The sequence below is a fragment of the Ursus arctos genome, unplaced genomic scaffold (genome assembly GCF_023065955.2).
Source record: "Ursus arctos isolate Adak ecotype North America unplaced genomic scaffold, UrsArc2.0 scaffold_4, whole genome shotgun sequence".
Lineage (NCBI taxonomy): Eukaryota > Metazoa > Chordata > Mammalia > Carnivora > Ursidae > Ursus > Ursus arctos.
In genome coordinates this window covers 86002518-86024004 of record NW_026623056.1, presented here as the reverse complement: position 1 = coordinate 86024004, position 21487 = coordinate 86002518, and the positions used below count along the sequence as shown (strand labels likewise).

At 47.2% G+C, this 21487-nt stretch overlaps 3 protein-coding genes and 1 long non-coding RNA gene across 4 annotated transcripts; 1 reads left to right on the top strand and 3 right to left on the bottom strand.

Moving 5' to 3' along the window:
- Nucleotides 1–453: 453 nt before the first annotated feature.
- On the bottom strand, nucleotides 454–7112 carry LOC125281471 (carbonyl reductase [NADPH] 1-like). The gene is made up of 3 exons (XM_048214978.2): nucleotides 5353–7112; nucleotides 4695–4802; nucleotides 454–1507 (listed from the first exon to the last, which is right to left on the bottom strand). The coding sequence occupies exons 1-3, from the start codon at nucleotides 5846–5848 to the stop codon at nucleotides 1026–1028; spliced, it is 1086 nt and encodes a 361-aa protein (XP_048070935.1). The 5' UTR covers nucleotides 5849–7112; the 3' UTR covers nucleotides 454–1025.
- A 253-nt stretch (nucleotides 7113–7365) lies between these two features.
- Nucleotides 7366–9204, bottom strand: LOC125281498 (carbonyl reductase [NADPH] 1-like). The gene is made up of 2 exons (XM_057306672.1): nucleotides 9081–9204; nucleotides 7366–7961 (listed from the first exon to the last, which is right to left on the bottom strand). The coding sequence occupies exons 1-2, from the start codon at nucleotides 9202–9204 to the stop codon at nucleotides 7525–7527; spliced, it is 561 nt and encodes a 186-aa protein (XP_057162655.1). The 3' UTR covers nucleotides 7366–7524.
- Nucleotides 9205–9702: 498 nt separating this feature from the next.
- On the top strand, nucleotides 9703–14620 carry LOC130542674 (uncharacterized). The gene is made up of 2 exons (XR_008957376.1): nucleotides 9703–11599; nucleotides 14395–14620. It is a non-coding gene; the product is annotated as an uncharacterized LOC130542674 (long non-coding RNA).
- A 1463-nt stretch (nucleotides 14621–16083) lies between these two features.
- LOC130542629 (carbonyl reductase [NADPH] 1-like) lies at nucleotides 16084–20824 on the bottom strand. The gene is made up of 3 exons (XM_057306671.1): nucleotides 20758–20824; nucleotides 18505–18564; nucleotides 16084–18331 (listed from the first exon to the last, which is right to left on the bottom strand). The coding sequence occupies exons 1-3, from the start codon at nucleotides 20822–20824 to the stop codon at nucleotides 17895–17897; spliced, it is 564 nt and encodes a 187-aa protein (XP_057162654.1). The 3' UTR covers nucleotides 16084–17894.
- Nucleotides 20825–21487: the final 663 nt, after the last annotated feature.

Genomic DNA, 21487 nt, shown 5'->3' with positions numbered 1-21487 from the left:
CTTGGGCCTCACTCCCGGGCACTCATCACCACACACAATCCATCCTCAGTTTTCTCCGTTGTCTCAGAGGGCCCTGTGGATGTGTCTCAGTTCCCTCTGCCATTTCACGCTTGGTAATTGTTTTTCTTCCCAGTGTGTTTGATAGTCAGAGACCACAGGGGTGTCTTCCCTTCATGGTGTCATCCATGCTCTACTCGAGGCTGGTACAATGGGCTGCATGCCATGTCCAACCTTGCTCTTGGTTTGTATACTGTCTGTGGTTACTTTCGTGCTACAACAGCAGACCTGGGGAGATCGACAGGAGCGTGTGGCCTGAGAAGCCAAACATATTACTCTCTGCCTCTTGTGTAACGTGTGCTTACCCTTGAGTGAAACTCCGACTGCTCCTGGTCTTATTAGGTGTAGTGCACTTCTCAGCTGGCTCAGCATAGAAAGAGTCTGCACAAATAGGCATGGATAGAGAACATTTATTCATCTCCGGGGTTCATTATTTCACTGATTTCATTTATTCGGTCCCTGTATCACAGAGGAAATAAAAAAAACCTCCCCTGAGTTAGTAGCCTCCTCAAATTGAATATTCAGCAGGGATATTTTACACTTTCTTTTTTTCTGTGTATAGGGATATTATTGACAGTGGAAGACATTTCCATTCATTATGTCATCAATTGCACTTTTTCTTCTATATCAGAGAAGAAATTAGAGGTGACTTCAAAGAATTTGTTGGCAATTCAATGTGATTACTCCATAGGGATAGTGATTCTTTTTCTTTTCTTTTCTCTCCTTCTTTCCTTCCTTCCTTCCTTCCTTCCTTCCTTCCTTCCTTCCTTCCTTCCTTCCGTCCTCCCCTCTTCTCCCCTCCCCTCCTTCCTTCCTCTTTCTTTCTTTCTTTCTTTCTTTCTTTCTTTCTTTCTTTCTTCTTTCTTTCTTTCTCTTTCTTTCTTTCTCTCTCTCTCTCTCTCTCTTTCTTTCTTTCATGTAAGGATATTATTGACAATAAGAGTTGTTTTGGTCAGATGATGATGGGATCAGAATGGGACCCATGAAGGTAACTGACAGAGGGGTCCCCATTGTTCAACTTTCTTCTCCATAAGAAATTCTCCATGAGGCCTCTCAGCATCCGAGGGCAAAAGAGCCAAGTAGACAGGGGTCTCTGCTCCTTCTTCTGGGCTTTTGATGCCTTTTGGTCCACCAATGTCTGTTCTCACCCACCCAGGGCAACAGGCATTCAGGAGGATCTTGTCCCCTCTCCTCTGCTCACTCAGGTTCCTGGCATGGATTCTGGACAGGACCGTGACACCCATCTTGGACACTGCATATGGGAGTAGTTGTATATCAGGCCAGCCCTCCTTCTGCTGTACTCCTTTCTTTGTGTCTTCCACAAACTTGTTCATGAGCCCCACCAGCTCCTCCTCTGTGATGGTCTTGCTTATAAACTTCTGCTGCAGGTCTGGGCTGCACTTCTTAAGGGCTATGAGGGTTATTATGCTAGACATATTCACCACTCTGCCTAAAATGCAACAGAGAGAGTTATGAAGCATGGCATGCACTAGGATGATGAATACCGAAACTGCTAGTATTTGTCCATTTGGGACAAATTCCCAGTTGGCTGAATGTTAGTGAAGACTGCCTCTGTAAGTGACGGACATGATACAGTCTTGAACCTTGTCTTACCCATAATGTCTCAGAGGATGTGAGACAAATGATCTCAATCGGTCTGGGCAGTGACCAGCTGTTCCATAAAGAGAAGATCGTGCCTTATACAGGAACGTGCTAAGCAGAGTGATAGGAGGCACTCCCTGACGTCATGAGTAGAGAGCCGCTTTTCCTCATAAGCCCCCTTTGGGACCACATGGAGATCTTGTGGCCACTCGGGCAGTGTTGTATAAATAGGTGTCTACGGAACCACAAAGAGCTGATCACTTAACTGAGGGCCTCTTGAAGGTGAGCAGACTGCATCGGGTCTGGTAGATTGTCACCGTCCTCTCAGTAGGAAAAACAAGTCTCCTCAGTGGGCTGAACTGCAAGGGTTTTCTCCTTTTGGGGTTGTTATTGGCTCAGAAGGAGTGAGTAATGTCCTGGCAGTATGGTCATGGAAAGGAGCTTTGGAAAACGAATCTGTTAAATGGATGCTATTAAGAGAAATGATGTTGGTGCTAAAACATGGATGACCCCTAAGAGCATTATTCTAAATTAAAAGCCAGTCACAAAAGACCGCTCATGGTGTGATGCTCCATACATGGGATATCCGGAAAAGGAAATGGAGGGAGAGAGTGTAGATTGGTGGTTGCTTGGGGCAGGGGGGATGGGGGAACAGAGGGCTGGTAGCTAAGGGCACCGGATCTCCCTGGGCTCTGGACAGTGTGCTAATCTAGAAGCAGTGGTGGTTGCATAACTCTGTCCATTACTAAACTCCGCGGAGTTGGATACCTGATGGGGGAAGCTTCCGATATGTGAACTGTATCTCAATAAAGCTGTTAAAACTGTAAACATTGACAGAGTTCTCGCTAAGTCTTTTTTGAAAGTATAGTTCGTATGTATAACAATGTACTTATATTGAAATGAGTAATTGTTTACAGTTTTTATATTGAAATGAGTATCTATTTTCTTAATATCTTTTTCAAAATAAATGCATACTTTAATTTAAAGAGAAATAGAAGGACAAGTGTTTATCACTTTAGAGAGTGTATCCTTTAATTCGAGAATATGAATTTAGGGGGATGGGGGGAATGCCATGGAATGTGGGAAAGGACATACATGGCCGAGATACTGACTGCCTGGTGAAGACGGTGGGGGCACCTGGTGGTTGTAGATTCTTGCCTTTTTTTTGTGTGTGTGTGGCTCAATTAATTCAGTAAAACTCTATTTTGAAGAAACGATTTAATGAAGAATCAACATCTGCTATCCCTCATTGTCCTTAGGCTCACAGTTGTCTTGTTTTCTCCTTCCATGCCAAAAACCAGAGCAAACACTGGCCTTAGAATGTGTTCTGCCCCCACAGAGAACTGGCGAAGTCATTCAGGACTGTCTTTGTGTCTTAGGTTGTGAAGTATAGTAGAGGAGGGACGGTATTGGTTTTTGTTGTGCTAGTTATGATTTCTCCCAGATAGTCTCCCCAAAGAGGGAAAGTCCTGGTAACATGGCCGCAAGGTGCCATCCCCTCAAGTAATGGAAGAACTCTCCTATGTCAAAAGGCAAGAAAACCCTGCTTTCCCACTGAGAAGATAGCCTGCATTTCCATGTCCAGGAAGTCTAGTTTCCCTGAGGCAAGATGAATTGTTTGATGAGAACCTGCCTTAGCAAATTCAGGGGAGCACTCACTCCTCTTTCTGGTCCAAGGCCAACACACAGCATGGACCAACACTGTTCAGTCAGTGAGGAAAATTTCTTGGCCAGAAGTCATTTTTGCCTCCTAAGGGAATACCTGTAGGATGTGTGGTGGTGGCACAAGGAACTCCATCCCACTCAAGTGTTGTGGTGACTGAAGGAGTCGGTGACATCTGAGAGCTGTCCTTTTGGATACCAGTGAAGCCAGTGTTCGAAGAAGTCATAGAAATTTTGAGGACAGTAGAGGAATCCGGGGCAGAACAGAGAGTCAAGTCCCTGCATGTCGTCGGTTCATGCTAGAGATCTTAATCTTTCTAAAATCATCAGCTTGTCTTAATGAGTATAGTAAAAGGGTGGTGATTCCCCGCATCACGTTCTCGTGGGGAAGTATTACAGTAGTTGACAAGCAAGGAATTCTGGGAGTTTGTTTTGTGCAGAGCATAGAAGGGGAAGGGAGCGGATGGGCCTGGAGTTTGGCAGGTCTGATGACAGAGATGCCTACAGGTGATGCCCAGGGCTTGGGCTTTGCCCCTGAAGGACTTTTGAGAGTAAGTGAGCTCTCAGAAAGCAGAGAGAATGCCCCGAGCGGAGGAGACTGAAGAAGCCACGTGTCTTAGGAGGGTGGCAAGGATACAGAAATGAAAGGCGAGTGTGTGTTGTAGAGCTGGGATGGAGGAGAGGCGTGGGGACAAAGCCCATAGGACAACTCGTAGGACCTGGTCCCTAATCAAGTGCTGGGCATGGTGACCTTATTATTCATGGTTAGTGGGATGGTGGGGTCTGTGATGAGGGTGATTTTGGGTAATGGTGAGTGTCATTAGGTAGTGTAGATGTTTAGATGGCGGTGTAAGTTGGGGGCTGGAGGGGTGGAATTTGGGGAGGGGGTAGAGGGCACCCTGAGGAGAAGGAGAAGCAGGAAGAGAACGTTGTGTGTCTGGAACTCTGGGAATGTTTTAGGCAGGTAACCAATATTAAGGGGGCCTGAGAAGTTTGGAGAGGGAGGAGTCCACTAGTCTGAATAAAATTCCTGGGAGACAGGCAGAGGGAGGAGAAAGGGTCGACAAAGAATCCTCAGGGAATTTCCCCTGTGAGTGGCACTGAGTCAGTAAAGGCCTCTCTGAGGAGAGATTTGAATGAAGACTTGAGGAAAGGACAGAGCCAGTTGTGATATCAGGGGTTCAGAGGGCGCTGGTGCCTTCAGGACGAGTGTGTAAGAGTCCTGAGGCAGAGAGGCACCTGTCCAGGTGGAGACACAGCAGTCAGGCTGGTGAGGCTGAGCAGGGAGAGGGGTCGGAGTCTGTAGATGGGACAGAGAGGCAGGGGCAGATCATGCCAGAAACACCACAGCTTGGGCCCCTGATGAGGCTCACCTTGGGCTTTCATTAGAGGCAGCAGTTCTGTGCACACAGCTCGGGTACCAAAGAAGTTTGTTTTCATGGTCACTTCTGCTTGAATATGAAGGGGTGTGGGATCAGCAGCTGTTAGGTGAGGGGAGAATAGATTAATGAATAGTAGCCATGGGAGAGGATTCCAGGAGTGACAGTTACATGTTCTTGGATGTGCAACCTGGTGCATTGTCATTAATCTCTGGGCTAGTGACCTGTAATTTCCCAATGTGATGTGTATGGTTTGTTAATGCCAGGTAGCTTGGCAAGTTGGCATCATTTCAGGAGGTTAACCGGACTGTGCCGTTGGGATTTCTGTTATCTCTCTGTTTGTAGTTGTGTTTATTACAAAATAGGTTAAACATTCACTGAAATGCTCTGATCCAAATCAAATTAATCTTGCAAAAATCTCCGTCAGGTCCCTGAGATTAATCCACGGCAATGCCACGGAGCTCTGGGCTTAAAGGGTTGCTACCGCCAGAGCTTCTTCTCTCCCTGTGCCTGCAGTCTAGCATCTGTCCCTAGGGAGGCCCTTCTTGACCCATTAGGAGCTCTGACCAGCAGCATTCAGGGACCACGCCCAACCCCCACGGGAAGGTGCCCTGAGAGAGGTCTCCAGCCCTAAGTCTTCCCGGGTCCTTACGCTTGAATACGATGGCCGCGTTGTTGACCAGCACGTCCAGACCCCCGTACTCCTTGCGCAGGAAGTCCCGCAGGACCCGGATGCTCTGCAGGTCGTCGATGTCCAGCTGGTGGAAGCGGGGACTCAGGCCCTCGGCCTGGAGCTGCTGCACAGCTGCCCGGCCCCGCGCCTCGTCCCGCGCTGTGAGCACCACGTCCCCTGGGAACTGCCGGCACAGCTGCTGCACGATGGCGAAGCCGATGCCCTTGTTGGCCCCGGTCACCAGCGCCACTTGGGGGGCTGACGCCATGGCGGTGTGCAGAGCAAGCACTGCCCTGTGTGCTGAGCAGATGGTGCTGTGGGCCCCACGGAGGGCTGGCGGTGCAGAGGCTGATAAGGACAGAGATGCCAGTGCACCTGTGCTCTTGGATTCAGCACTGTGGCTCCCAGTGCCCAAGGCCCCGCCTAAGTCCCTCCATTGTAGGAGGGGCCAAATGTTCCAGTTGTGTCCTTCCATCAGCTGCACCTTGAACCCGGCCGAGACTCTACCCTCTTAAGGTCCCTCTTTTGAGGCAAACAGTGGTTCAGGTTGGACTGAAATGCTCGCGAAATGATAGGTGGTTGGTGATGGGTTATAGGGGGTAGAGATTCATGGTAGTTGACCTAAAATAATTTTGGGAAAACCCCAAAAGGGAAAAAGGAGTGGAGACATTGTCTCGGGAATGGTCCTTTCTGTGCAGACTGGGAATTGGGTTCTTCCGAGGTGCAGTGAAATTTCTGGCGTGGGAAAAGTGCCTCTGAGGATACAGGTCCCCTTCCTTTCGTAGGAGAAACTCAACAAGGAGAAACAGAGAATCAGTCCTGTGCTGAGACTTGGCTGTGGGCAGGGCTCTCGCTCTGTGTGATTCTGAGGATCTCCAGGTGGGAGGGGATGTTTATGAAGCCGCTGGGGTCCAAGGTATTGATTGGAATGTTGGATTTCATGATTACATAATCCCATTGGCCTAAAGTGCCTACTTTATGGGTTAGTTGAAGGTCACAGTTCAGAAGTATTTTATGTAATGAGGTGTTGTTTTAAAATAAGGCAAAAAGACCTATGTGACCTCAGAGTATTTTTGCAAATTTGCAGTGGAGATCCTGTGTGTTCTTGTTGACATTGATAGTCCTCATTTGTCAGTGTAGAAATGCAAGTAAGCAAAAAAAGAAAGAGAAAAAATTAAATGCAAAACAACAGGGAGGAAGTTTTCAGCCTTTTTCACATGAAAAACTTGAAAAATAAGGACCCTACCCCTGCTTCCAGGGTCTCTCACCTTTCATTTGGGTGAAGCTGAAAACCCCTGGCATAGAGTGAAAAATAATCAGTATAGAAGAGGCACCTTTCCAACATGCATATTCCTGTGAAGGGAGGCATGCGGTGGACGTTCAGTCAGGCCCACCGGGAGCCTGGCGTGGATGGGGCGGTAAGAATCTTCTCGTCACACTGGGGTCTTGGGCCTCACTCCCGGGCACTCATCACCACACGCAGACCATCCTCAGTTTTCTCCGTTGTCTCAGAGGGCCCTGTGGATGTGTCTATGTTCCCTCTGCCATTTCACGCTTGGTAATTGTTTTTTTTCCCAGTGCGTTTGATAATCAGAGACCACAGGGGTGTCTTCCCTTCATGGTGTCGTCCATGCTCTACTCGAGGCCTGTACAATGGGCTGCATGCCATGTCCAACCTTGCTCTTGGTTTGTATACTGTCTGTGGTTACTTTCGTGCTACAACAGCAGACCTGGGGAGATCGACAGGAGCGTGTGGCCTGAGAAGCCAAACATATTACTCTCTGCCTCTTGTGTAACGTGTGCTTACCCTTGAGTGAAACTCCGACTGCTCCTGGTCTTATTAGGTGTAGTGCACTTCTCAGCTGGCTCAGCATAGAAAGAGTCTGCACAAATAGGCATGGATAGAGAACATTTATTCATCCCCGGGGTTCATTATTTCACTGATTTCATTTATTCTGTCCCTGTATCACAGAAGAAATTAAAAAAAAAATCTTCCCTGAGTTAGTAGGCTCCTCACATTGAATACTCAGCAGGGATATTTTATATATGTATTTTTTCTGAGGATAGGGAAATTATTGACAGTAGAAGAGTCCTTTTGGTCAAAGGAGGGGACTATCATAAGGGATCCATGGACGGATCCGTGAATGAAGCTCACCATTTTTCCACTTTCTTCTCCATAACAAACTCCCCATGAGGCTCCTCAGCATCTGAGGGCAAAAGGGCCAAGTAGACAGGGGTCTCTGCTCCTTCCTCTGGGCTTTTAGTGGCTCTAGGTCCTGCCATGTCTGTTCTCACCCACCCAGGGCAGCAGGCGTTCAGTAGGATCTTGTCCCCTCTCCTCTGCTCACTCAGGTTCCTGGCGTGGATTCTGGACAGGACGGTGACACCGATTTTTGTCACTCCATAGGCGGTGTCAGGCCAGCCCTCTTTCCTGTGCACGCCTTTCTTTGTGTCTTCCACGAACTTGTTCATGAGCCCCACTAGCTCCTCCTCGGTGATGGTCTTGCTTCTAAACTTCTGCTGTAGTTCTGGGCTGCAGTTTTTAAGGGCTCTCAGACTCACCATGCTAGACACGTTCACCACTCTGCCTAAAATACAACACAAAGTGTCATGTAGAAAGACACAGGAATGACGAATAGCAATTTTGCTAAGATGTTGTTGGAGAAAATTTCCACTTGAGACTTCATTAATTTGCTATGAGCGTTAACGAGGACTGTCTGTGTGAGTGACGACTACGATACGGTTTTGAAACTTGTCATACCCACAAAGTCTCTGATGATGCCTGAGAAATACTCTAAGAGGGAGGCACTGAGCAGGTGTTCTGCGGGAAAATGGAAACGCTGTGAAGAACCTGCTAAGGAGCATGTAAGAAGACATTCACTGCTTTCAGGAGTGGATGACCTCTTTCTACCTCAGGCCACCTTTGGGACCACCTGAGGATCTTATGGTCAGTGGGGAGGCGTCTACAATCAGGTCTGTACAGACCAGTAAAGAGCTGAATGGTGTAAGGAGGGCCGTTCCATCTGGTTTGGAAGGCTGCTATTGTGTTTGAGGATGGTAAGGACAGATTATTAGCCTGGTCTGACTTGCATGGTGATGAGTCTATGATGGGGTTTTTATGAACTTGGGAGTGTGTTATGGCCTGAGAATACAGTCATGGAGAGAGGCAGTGGAAAACCAGGGGACTGAAAGACATCTGTATGGAGCGTGGCCTTATAGAAGTCAGTGGGGCAATTGAGGGGGCAGGTTAAAGCTGGACATGTCAGTGCCCCTCAGAAGAACACTTCCCAGGACTGGAATGGGAGTGGAATCAGCAAGTGGATATCCTGTTGTGCCTGTATGAAGTGGCCATCTGGTCCGTGAGAGGAGTGGAAATGGGAGAGCTGGAGCAATGCATGCAGAGCTGGGGTAATTGTTGACATGGACTCGTGCACCCTGTGAGGCAAAAATGCTAGTGACTCTTGTGTTTCTCAGCAAAAGAGACAAAGCCTGGAGATGGTTATGGGAGAGATGGCCCAAGGGGAAGGTCCTGCACAGAGCTGGCAAGTTGGGTGGAAGGTAGTAGCTTGAGAGGCTCCAAATGGGTCCGGACGAGTCAAGGCACTATTATGGACCAAGCTTTGGTTAAACCCAGAAGATGCCAGTGTTCAAGCAGTATAGCGGGATGAGAACAGAAGATGCTGCAACATTTTGGACTAAGGTGTTACATTTCTGCAGGCCAAGCAACACGTTCTCTTCTGCAGACAAGTGTTTCCACAGAGAACTGGAACAGGCCTCTGGATCCCCGGTTGTCTCAAACACGAGATAAAGGTACGTGGGGCTTAGACACATTCACTGCACGTATTCACACTCAGCATGAGTGGGGTGGGTGCCAAGGGACCATCCCACTGGACAGATTCCTCTGCTTCACTGGGGATTCTGGGGAGAGGGTGTGGGGGAAGATGCTAACTTGACCTTACAGTTCTTCCCTACATTATCTCAACTTCCTTTTCTTCCCACTCTTACCGTGGTCCCAGGACCAGGGCTGCAATTGTGGAAATGGGAAGCAGGGATAATTTTGAAAGAAGAAACTGTATAACTATAGCTTTAAGTCTTTATGTGGGAATTCCTAAGGGAATAATGGAGCGAATTGTCTCTTCCCCCACCTGGGAAACCTGGATGACAGTGAACATAGCTGTGGTTAAAAGAATCCACTCATTCTAGATTTATGCAGCCTTTTCCTATAGTAATGGGAGTGGACTGGAGGGAAGGCACTCCTTCGACTAGTATCATTGCAGGTAATCAGGACCAGCTCAGAGGCTGAACGTGATGTCCCTTTGAAAGGTGAATGGGGATGTCAGGTGGAAGAGGGAGGTGGGAGGAGGAGGAATGAGGATAATGCATGAACAGGGGGTTATGCAACAAGAGACATCCAATATTACAGCCCGGGGTGGGGGGCAGTACAGGTGCCCCATCCATGTGGAAATGTACCACTGGTGTGTGGCTGTCAGCAACTCTGGCCACATGTGAGTGTGCAGGCCTCCTGGCGACCATTAGGAGGGTCTTCCCTCAGGCTGGACAGGTCTGGGAAGACATCCTGAGGAGCGTGAGTGGCAGGAAGAGAAGGATGTGTGTCTGGAGGTCTGGGAATGTTCTAGGCAGGTGACCTAGTGTGAGTAAAATCCGTGGGAGAGAGAGTGAGGGAACAGAAAGGGTCCAGGAAGGAATGATCAGGGTTCTGCACCTGTGAGTAGCATGGAGTGAGTAAAAGGCCTCTGTGAGGAGAGATTTGAATGATGTATTGACGGGTCAGGCAGAGGCAGTAGTGAAGGACCAGTGGGAAAAAGGGCGCTGCTGACTGAAGGACGAGTGTGTAAGAGTCCTGAGGCAGCGGGGCACCTGTCTAGGTGGAGACACAGCAATCAGGCCGGTGTGGCTGAGCAGGGAGAGGGGCCAGGGGTCTGTAGATGAGGCCAGAGAGGCAGGGGCAGTTCATGCCAGAAACACCACAGCTTAGGCCCCTGATGAGGCTCACCTTGGGCTTTCATTAGAGGCAGCAGTTCTGTGCACACAGCTCGGGTACCAAAGAAGTTTGTTTTCATGGTCACTTCTGCTGGAATGTGAAGGGGTGTGGGATCAGCAGCTGTTAGAGGAGGAGAATAGATTTTTTTAAAATTGTATTTTAGTTACACTCAATTAATTTACGTGTAGTGTGTTATTAATTTCAAAGTGGAGTTCGTGATTCATCATCAGGCGCATATAACACCCAGTCGTCATCACATCAAGTGCCCTCCTTAATGCCCCTCACCCAGTTACCCCATCCCCCACCCACCTCCTCTCCAGCAACCCTCAGTTTGTTATCTATAATTAAGAGTCTCTTATGGCTTCTCTCCCTCTCTGATTTCGTCTTATTTTATTTTGAGAAGGAGGATAGATTAATAAGCAGTATCCATCAGGGAAGATTCCATGTAGTGACAACAACATAGTTTTGCATGTACCATCTGGTGAATTCTCGGGAATGTCTGTGTTAGTGAACGGTATTGTCCCAGTGTGATCTATCTGGTGCATTGCCGCTGCGTGGCTTTGTTGGTTGACGCCATCGGGAGAGGGCAAGGGAAGGGAGCACAATGGGATCTCTGGGTATCTGTGTTTGTAATTTGTTGTTTATTACAAAATAAGTTAAACATTCACCAAATGGCTCACATCCAATCAGAGAGAAACTTGCAAAATCTGGTGAGTTACCCGATGATCTGATCCATGGCAATGCCAAGAGGCCCTGGCTGGAAAGGCATGCAAGTCCCGGAGGCTTCTGCTCTCCTTGTGCCTCCAGTCTGACCTCCTTCCCTAGGAAGGCCCTTCTAGATCCCATAGGAGCTTGGGTCCCACAGTAGCGGTTCAGGCATCATCCCCAACCCACCCTGGGTGGGTCCCCTAAGGGAGGGGACCTACCCTAAGTGTTCCCATGTTCTTGCTCTTGAAGGCGATGCCTGCGTTGTTGACCAGCACGTCCAGGCCCCCGTACTCCTTGCTCAGAGAGTCGGATATGGCGCAGCTGCTCTGCGTTGATGTCCAGCAGGTGGAAGTGGCAACACAGCCTGCACCTCGTCCCTCACCGTGAGCAGCACGTCCCCCGAGAACTGCTGGCACAGGTGGAGCACGAAGCTGAGGCCCTTGTTGGCCCCAGTCACCAGCAGCAGGGGAGCGGTTGATGACAGCGCTGCGTGCAGGTCAAGCAAGGCCCTGTGTGGTGAGTGGATTGTGTTGTAGGCCATACCGAGGGCTCGTGGTGTAGACAGTCAGAGATACCAATGGAAGTGTGTTGTAGATTCCAGTGCTGTGCCTCCTTCAGCGCAAGGCCCTTCCTCAGTCTCGCCATCAAAGGAGAGACCAAATGTTCCAGAAGGTTCCCTAGTGAGCCTATACCAGATCCACCCCTCCCAGGGTTGCACCCTGAGCCCAATGAGGACTCCTTCCTCTTAGGATCTCAACTCTGAGCCAAGCAGTGGTTCAGGGAGTACTGATGTGCTCCCCACAACAAAGGTGGTGGGTGACGGGTTAATAGAGCACTAGAGATTGATAGCATTCAAGTGAACTATTTTGGGAGACCTCAGAGGGAGAACAAGAGAGCAGAGTAATTGTCTTGGGAATGTGTCCTTCCTCCGCAAAATGGGAATGGTTGCTTTCCTCTAAAATACAATGAAGTTGTCTGTCCAGGGAAACTGCTTCTCAGGATACAGATCCCCTTGCTTTCTTAAGGGAAAATCAAGAGGGAGAAATCAGTCCTGTGCTGAGACTTGGCTGTGGGCAGGGCTCCTTCCTCTGTGTGATTCCAGGGGGCCCCAGCGCGAGGGGATGTTTTTGAAAATTAGTGTGAGACAGGCCAGTGATTGGAATGTTTTATTCCATGGGTACATGTGCATATGATTGTTACAATGCCTGCTTGTAGTCCAACCTCACACTTAATAAGCAGTGTAGATAGTTTGGATTATTTTTAAAGTATCGAGGAGAAAAGGTCTTTGTGATACCAGGTTACATTTCCAAACTAGCAGTAGAGATTCTATTGTCTTGACCTAGACTTTGATTTTCCTCATGGGTCAGTTTAGAAATAGAAGCTACCATACAGTATTGTATGGTGAATAACATAATAAAAAATATTATTATAAAAAAAAAAGAAAAGAAATACAAGCTAACAGGAAGGAAATCAATAGCCTTGCTGAAGGGAAAACTAAAGGAAACAGGGTACTTATTTTTTATTTTATTTTATTTTTTAAAAGATTTTATGTTTAAGTAATCTCTGCACCCAACTTGGGTTCGCTCAAATTTACAACCTTGAGATGAAGAGTCCCGAGCTAAACCATTTGAGCCAGCCAGGGGCCCCAAAGGAAACCTCACTTTCAAAATAAAAGACTTAAGCTTGCTTGCATGGGCCTTCGGTTTTCATTTCTGTTAGCCTGAAAATCCCCGGTGAAGAGTGAAAAGTAATCATGAGAGGAGACGGGTCTGTAGCACATGGATACTTCTGTGAGGGGAGGGACGTGGTGGGCATTCACGGAGCCCACGGGGAGCCAGGCTGGATGTGGGGCAGTAGGAACTTCCGCTCAGGGTCATGGATGTGTCAGGCCCCACTACAGGGGCTCATGATGGAGGACACTTTGCCTGGCCATTGTTTTCAGCCTGTCCACCTGTATCAGTTCACTTCCTCTTCACAGCAGTGCTATGACGTACGCCCCCTTGTTCACCTGAGGACACTGACAAAGAACAACATGCAGGATTTTGCTTAAGGTCACCTGGTTAGGTGGCAGAGCCAGGACCTTTTAGTGTCCAGATGTTTGTGTTGAGAGCTTTCAAGAGGACAGTGGAAAGAATAGTATTGTGGACAGCCATGTCTTCACCAGACTAGCCGCAACAATGACGAATGTTTCACTATCGTTATGTGTTCCCCTTCTGTTGGTATTTTGCTGACCCGTGTTAATGTTACAAACCCGGTGACCCTTTATCCCTACATGAATAACACATTCACCTTGGGGAGATTTGACAATCATTCTTTCATATCCATTGATACCCATCCACATTCACTTTTCCCCTTGTCTCAGCTTGTCCTATGGATGTACCTTAAGCGCCCACTCCCATTTCACACCTTGCAGTTGTTTTTCCCCCAGTGAGTTTGATATTTAACGAGACCACAGAGGATGTCTGTCCTTCATGAGCTTGCCCGTGTCATCGTAGAGGCTTGATCGAGTATGCTGGCCAGTGAAATCCAGCCCCATTCATGGTTACTATATGGCCTGTGGTGACTTTCAAGCTACGACAGCAGATTTGAGTAGGTCCAACAGAGGCCACTGGTCTTGCAAAGGCAAAAATACTTACTCTCTGGATCTTTCACTAGTGTTTACCAAGTCCTGATTTAAACTGTCCCTTCTCTTGACATGATGTAGGGTCTGTTAGAGTTTTGGGCTGGTTGGCATGGAGCCGTCTGTGCACATGGACACATACTTAGATTGTTTATTCATCTATGATTTCCATTCATTACGTCATCAATTGTACTTTTTCTTCTCCTGTATCAGAGTTGAAATTAGAAGTCACTTCAAAGAATTTGTCACCAATTCAATGTGATTACTCCATAGGGATAGTGATTCTTTTTCTTTTCTTCTTTCTCTTTCTTTCTTTCTTTCTTTCTTTCTTTCTTTCTTTCTCCTTCCTTCCTTCCTTCCTTCCTTCCTTCCTTCCTTCCTTCCTTCCTTCCTTCCTTATTGTTGTGAATATTGTTGACAATGTAAGAGTTGTTTTGGTCAGATGATGATGGGATCAGAATGGGACCCATGAAGGGAACTGATAGAGGAGTCCCCATTGTTCAACATTCTTCTCCATAAGAAAGTCTCCATGAGGCCTCTCAGCATCCGAGGGCAAAAGAGCCAAGTAGACAGGGGTCTCTGCTCCTCCTTCTGGGCTTTTGATGGCTGTTGGTCCACCCATGTCTGTTCTCACCCACCCAGGGCAGCAGGCATTCAGGAGGATTAATTCCCCTCTCCTCTGCTCACTCAGGTTCCTGGCATGGATTCTGGACAGGACCGTGACACCCATCTTGGACACTGCATATGGGACTAGTTGTATATCAGGCCAGCCCTCCTTCTGCTGTACTCCTTTCTTTGTGTCTTCCACAAACTTGTTCATGAACCCCACCAGCTCCTCCTCTGTGATGGTCTCATTCATAAATTTCTTTCTTTTTTTTGTGTGTGTTCCAATAAAAATTTATTTGTGGATGCTAAAATTGAGTTTCTTTCTTTCTTTTTTTTCTGATGTAAATTTCGATGATTCATTAGTCGTGTATATCACTCAGTGCACCATGCAATACGGGCCGTCCTTACTACCCATCACCAGCCTATCCCATTCCCCCACCCCCCTCCCCTCTGAAGCCCTCAGTTTGTTTCTCAGAGTCCATAGTCTCTCATGCTTCATTCCCCCTTCTGATTACCCCCCCTTTCTTTATCCTTTTTTCTGCTGTAGTTCTGGGCTGCATGATTTAAGGGTTTCGAAGCTCATTATGCTAGACACATTCACCACTCTGCCTAAAATACAACAGAGAGAGTCATGTAGCATGGCATGCACGAGGATGATAAATACTGAAACTGCTACTATTTGTCCATTTTGGACAAATTCCCAGTTGGCTGAGTGTTAGTGAAGACTGCCTCTGTAAGTGACGGACATGATACAATCTTGAACCTTGTCTTATCCACAATGTCTCAGAGGATGTCAGAGAGATGATCTTAATGGGTCTGGGCAGTGTCCAGATGTTCCATAAAGAAAGGAACATGCCTTATACAGGAACATGCTAAGCAGAGTGATAGGAGGCACTCCCTGACGTCATGAGTAGAGAGCCACTTTTCCTTATAGGTCCTCCTTGGGACCACCTGGAGATTTTTGGTCACTTGTGTAGTCCATTATTAACAAGTGTTTATCAGTCAAGAGACAACCGATCAGTTTATTGATGCATTTGAACGTTATCAGACTGCATTGGGGTAGGGAGGCTGTCACTCTGGTGGGGCCAGGTAAAAACAAATCATCTCAGCGGGCTGAGTTGCATGACTTTTTCTCCAGGTTTGGAATTACATATCTCGGGAGCAGTGACAAAATGCCTAGCAATATGGTCATGGAAAGGGGCAGTGGAAAAGTGATGTGTTAAAGAGATGTTATAAAAAGAAATGAAGTCCATGCTGAACATGAATGAACCTTGATAATATTATCTGAAATAAAGAGGGCAGTGACAAAAGACAATTCATTATATGATCCTCTCTGTGTGTATATATGTATATATATACACAGACACATATATACATACATGTATACGTATATGTGTGTGTATATCTATCTATCTATCTATCTATCTATCTATCTATCTATCTATCTATCTAATTTCAGAAAAGGAAATGTAGGGAGAGAGAGTAGACTGGTGGTTGCCTGGTGTAGGGGGAATGGGGTAAGAAAGAGCTGGTAGTTAAGGTCACAGGATCTCCCTGGGCTGATGACAGTGTGCTAATCTTGAAGCAGTGATGGTTCCACAACTCCGTCCATTACTAAAATCCACTGAGTTGGATATCTGAGATGGATGAAGTGTACAATATGTGTATTGTATTTGAATAAAGCTGTTAAAAGTATGAAGCAATGACACATTTCTCACTAAGTCTTTTTTGTTTTTAAAAATTTTTTTTATTATTTATTTATTTTACAGTGTATTTGAAATTTGCAGTTTATTTTTTTTATTATAATAACATTTTTTTATTATATTATGTTAGTCACCATACAGTACATCCCTGGTTTGACTCACTAAGTCTTTTTTGAAAATATCATTAGTAATTGTAACAATGAACTTGTATTGACATGTATAAGTAAATAGTCTACTATTTTTATATTTTTTTAATTATTTAAAGATTTATTTCTTTTTTTAGGGAGAGAGTGAGTGAGAGAGAGCGTTGGCATAGCCGGTGGGGGGGAGGGCAGAGGAAGATGGAGAGAGAGAATCCCAAGAAGAGTCCCTGCAGAGTGCAGAGCCTGACCCAGGGCTCGATTCCACAACCCTGAGATCATGACCTGAGCTGATGATACTAAGAGTTGGCTGCTTAACCCACTGAGCCACCCAGGTATACCTGTTTTTATGTTTAAATGAGTATTTTTAGCATTATAGAAAGGTCATGAGTTGGAACGCCGGGCTTGCTCAGTCAGTTAAGCGTCTGCCTTCAGCTCAGGTCATGATCCCAGGGTCCTGGGATCAAGCCCCACGTTGGGCTCCTTGCTCAGTGGGAAGCCTTCTCCCTCTGCCTGCTGCTCCCGCTGCTTGTGCTCTCTCTCTGACAAATAAATAAATAAAATTAAAAAAATAGAGAAAGGTCATGAGATCATATGAACAGAGATTGAAGAAAATCAGAGAACTCTCCTTTTTAATGTAAATATCCAGGAAAGAGAGTCATTGTCACTGAACTCTAAGCTCCCTCCCACTAAGGAATGGCAGTACCAGAAAAGTTAAATGGAAAAGATAATGTATGGCATTCTGACTCTCATGAAGTGGTGTTTAGAGAGAATTAAAATGAAGTATAACACCCAGTGCACCATGCAATATGTGCCCTCCTTACTACCCATCACCGGCCTTGCTTCCAGGGTCTCTCACCTTTCATTTGGGTGAAGCTGAAAACCCCTGGCGTAGAGTGAAAAATAATCAGTATAGAAGAGGCACCTTTCCAACATGCATATTCCTGTGAAGGGAGGCATGCGGTGGACGTTCAGTCAGGCCCATCGGGAGCCTGGCGTCGATGGGGCGGTAAGAATCTTCTCGTCACACTGGGGTCTTGGGCCTCACTCCCGGGCACTCATCACCATACGCAATCCATACTCAGTTTTCTCCGTTGTCTCAGAGGGCCCTGTGGATGTGTCTATGTTCTCTCTGCCATTTCACACTTGGTAATTGTTTTTTTTCCCAGTGCGTTTGATAATCAGAGACCACAGGGGTGTCTTCCCTTCATGGTGTCATCCATGCTCTACTCGAGGCTGGTACAATGGGCTGCATGCTACGTCCAACCTTGCTCTTGGTTTGTATACTGTCTGTGGTTACTTTCGTGCTACAACAGCAGACCTGGGGAGATCGACAGGAGCGTGTGGCCTGAGAAGCCAAACATATTACTCTCTGCCTCTTGTGTAACGTGTGCTTACCCTTGAGTGAAACTCCGACTGCTCCTGGTCTTATTAGGTGTAGTGCACTTCTCAGCTGGCTCAGCATAGAAAGAGTCTGCACAAATAGGCATGGATAGAGAACATTTATTCATCCCCGGGGTTCATTATTTCACTGATTTCATTTATTCTGTCCCTGTATCACAGAAGAAATTAAAAAAAAAATCTTCCCTGAGTTAGTAGGCTCCTCACATTGAATACTCAGCAGGGATATTTTATATATGTATTTTTTCTGAGGATAGGGAAATTATTGACAGTAGAAGAGTCCTTTTGGTCAAAGGAGGGGACTATCATAAGGGATCCATGGACGGATCCGTGAATGAAGCTCACCATTTTTCCACTTTCTTCTCCATAACAAACTCCCCATGAGGCTCCTCAGCATCTGAGGGCAAAAGGGCCAAGTAGACAGGGGTCTCTGCTCCTTCCTCTGGGCTTTTAGTGGCTCTAGGTCCTGCCATGTCTGTTCTCACCCACCCAGGGCAGCAGGCGTTCAGTAGGATCTTGTCCCCTCTCCTCTGCTCACTCAGGTTCCTGGCGTGGATTCTGGACAGGACGGTGACACCGATTTTTGTCACTCCATAGGCGGTGTCAGGCCAGCCCTCTTTCCTGTGCACGCCTTTCTTTGTGTCTTCCACGAACTTGTTCATGAGCCCCACTAGCTCCTCCTCGGTGATGGTCTTGCTTCTAAACTTCTGCTGTAGTTCTGGGCTGCAGTTTTTAAGGGCTCTCAGACTCACCATGCTAGACACGTTCACCACTCTGCCTAAAATACAACACAAAGTGTCATGTAGAAAGACACAGGAATGACGAATAGCAATTTTGCTAAGATGTTGTTGGAGAAAATTTCCACTTGAGACTTCATTAATTTGCTATGAGCGTTAACGAGGACTGTCTGTGTGAGTGACGACTACGATACGGTTTTGAAACTTGTCATACCCACAAAGTCTCTGATGATGCCTGAGAAATACTCTAAGAGGGAGGCACTGAGCAGGTGTTCTGCGGGAAAATGGAAACGCTGTGAAGAACCTGCTAAGGAGCATGTAAGAAGACATTCACTGCTTTCAGGAGTGGATGACCTCTTTCTACCTCAGGCCACCTTTGGGACCACCTGAGGATCTTATGGTCAGTGGGGAGGCGTCTACAATCAGGTCTGTACAGACCAGTAAAGAGCTGAATGGTGTAAGGAGGGCCGTTCCATCTGGTTTGGAAGGCTGCTATTGTGTTTGAGGATGGTAAGGACAGATTATTAGCCTGGTCTGACTTGCATGGTGATGAGTCTATGATGGGGTTTTTATGAACTTGGGAGTGTGTTATGGCCTGAGAATACAGTCATGGAGAGAGGCAGTGGAAAACCAGGGGACTGAAAGACATCTGTATGGAGCGTGGCCTTATAGAAGTCAGTGGGGCAATTGAGGGGGCAGGTTAAAGCTGGACATGTCAGTGCCCCTCAGAAGAACACTTCCCAGGACTGGAATGGGAGTGGAATCAGCAAGTGGATATCCTGTTGTGCCTGTATGAAGTGGCCATCTGGTCCGTGAGAGGAGTGGAAATGGGAGAGCTGGAGCAATGCATGCAGAGCTGGGGTAATTGTTGACATGGACTCGTGCACCCTGTGAGGCAAAAATGCTAGTGACTCTTGTGTTTCTCAGCAAAAGAGACAAAGCCTGGAGATGGTTATGGGAGAGATGGCCCAAGGGGAAGGTCCTGCACAGAGCTGGCAAGTTGGGTGGAAGGTAGTAGCTTGAGAGGCTCCAAATGGGTCCGGACGAGTCAAGGCACTATTATGGACCAAGCTTTGGTTAAACCCAGAAGATGCCAGTGTTCAAGCAGTATAGCGGGATGAGAACAGAAGATGCTGCAACATTTTGGACTAAGGTGTTACATTTCTGCAGGCCAAGCAACACGTTCTCTTCTGCAGACAAGTGTTTCCACAGAGAACTGGAACAGGCCTCTGGATCCCCGGTTGTCTCAAACACGAGATAAAGGTACGTGGGGCTTAGACACATTCACTGCACGTATTCACACTCAGCATGAGTGGGGTGGGTGCCAAGGGACCATCCCACTGGACAGATTCCTCTGCTTCACTGGGGATTCTGGGGAGAGGGTGTGGGGGAAGATGCTAACTTGACCTTACAGTTCTTCCCTACATTATCTCAACTTCCTTTTCTTCCCACTCTTACCGTGGTCCCAGGACCAGGGCTGCAATTGTGGAAATGGGAAGCAGGGATAATTTTGAAAGAAGAAACTGTATAACTATAGCTTTAAGTCTTTATGTGGGAATTCCTAAGGGAATAATGGAGCGAATTGTCTCTTCCCCCACCTGGGAAACCTGGATGACAGTGAACATAGCTGTGGTTAAAAGAATCCACTCATTCTAGATTTATGCAGCCTTTTCCTATAGTAATGGGAGTGGACTGGAGGGAAGGCACTCCTTCGACTAGTATCATTGCAGGTAATCAGGACCAGCTCAGAGGCTGAACGTGATGTCCCTTTGAAAGGTGAATGGGGATGTCAGGTGGAAGAGGGAGGTGGGAGGAGGAGGAATGAGGATAATGCATGAACAGGGGGTTATGCAACAAGAGACATCCAATATTACAGCCCGGGGTGGGGGGCAGTACAGGTGCCCCATCCATGTGGAAATGTACCACTGGTGTGTGGCTGTCAGCAACTCTGGCCACATGTGAGTGTGCAGGCCTCCTGGCGACCATTAGGAGGGTCTTCCCTCAGGCTGGACAGGTCTGGGAAGACATCCTGAGGAGCGTGAGTGGCAGGAAGAGAAGGATGTGTGTCTGGAGGTCTGGGAATGTTCTAGGCAGGTGACCTAGTGTGAGTAAAATCCGTGGGAGAGAGAGTGAGGGAACAGAAAGGGTCCAGGAAGGAATGATCAGGGTTCTGCACCTGTGAGTAGCATGGAGTGAGTAAAAGGCCTCTGTGAGGAGAGATTTGAATGATGTATTGACGGGTCAGGCAGAGGCAGTAGTGAAGGACCAGTGGGAAAAAGGGCGCTGCTGACTGAAGGACGAGTGTGTAAGAGTCCTGAGGCAGCGGGGCACCTGTCTAGGTGGAGACACAGCAATCAGGCCGGTGTGGCTGAGCAGGGAGAGGGGCCAGGGGTCTGTAGATGAGGCCAGAGAGGCAGGGGCAGTTCATGCCAGAAACACCACAGCTTAGGCCCCTGATGAGGCTCACCTTGGGCTTTCATTAGAGGCAGCAGTTCTGTGCACACAGCTCGGGTACCAAAGAAGTTTGTTTTCATGGTCACTTCTGCTGGAATGTGAAGGGGTGTGGGATCAGCAGCTGTTAGAGGAGGAGAATAGATTTTTTTAAAATTGTATTTTAGTTACACTCAATTAATTTACGTGTAGTGTGTTATTAATTTCAAAGTGGAGTTCGTGATTCATCATCAGGCGCATATAACACCCAGTCGTCATCACATCAAGTGCCCTCCTTAATGCCCCTCACCCAGTTACCCCATCCCCCACCCACCTCCTCTCCAGCAACCCTCAGTTTGTTATCTATAATTAAGAGTCTCTTATGGCTTCTCTCCCTCTCTGATTTCGTCTTATTTTATTTTGAGAAGGAGGATAGATTAATAAGCAGTATCCATCAGGGAAGATTCCATGTAGTGACAACAACATAGTTTTGCATGTACCATCTGGTGAATTCTCGGGAATGTCTGTGTTAGTGAACGGTATTGTCCCAGTGTGATCTATCTGGTGCATTGCCGCTGCGTGGCTTTGTTGGTTGACGCCATCGGGAGAGGGCAAGGGAAGGGAGCACAATGGGATCTCTGGGTATCTGTGTATTGTAATTTGTTGTTTATTACAAAATAAGTTAAACATTCACCAAATGGCTCACATCCAATCAGAGAGAAACTTGCAAAATCTGGTGAGTTACCCGATGATCTGATCCATGGCAA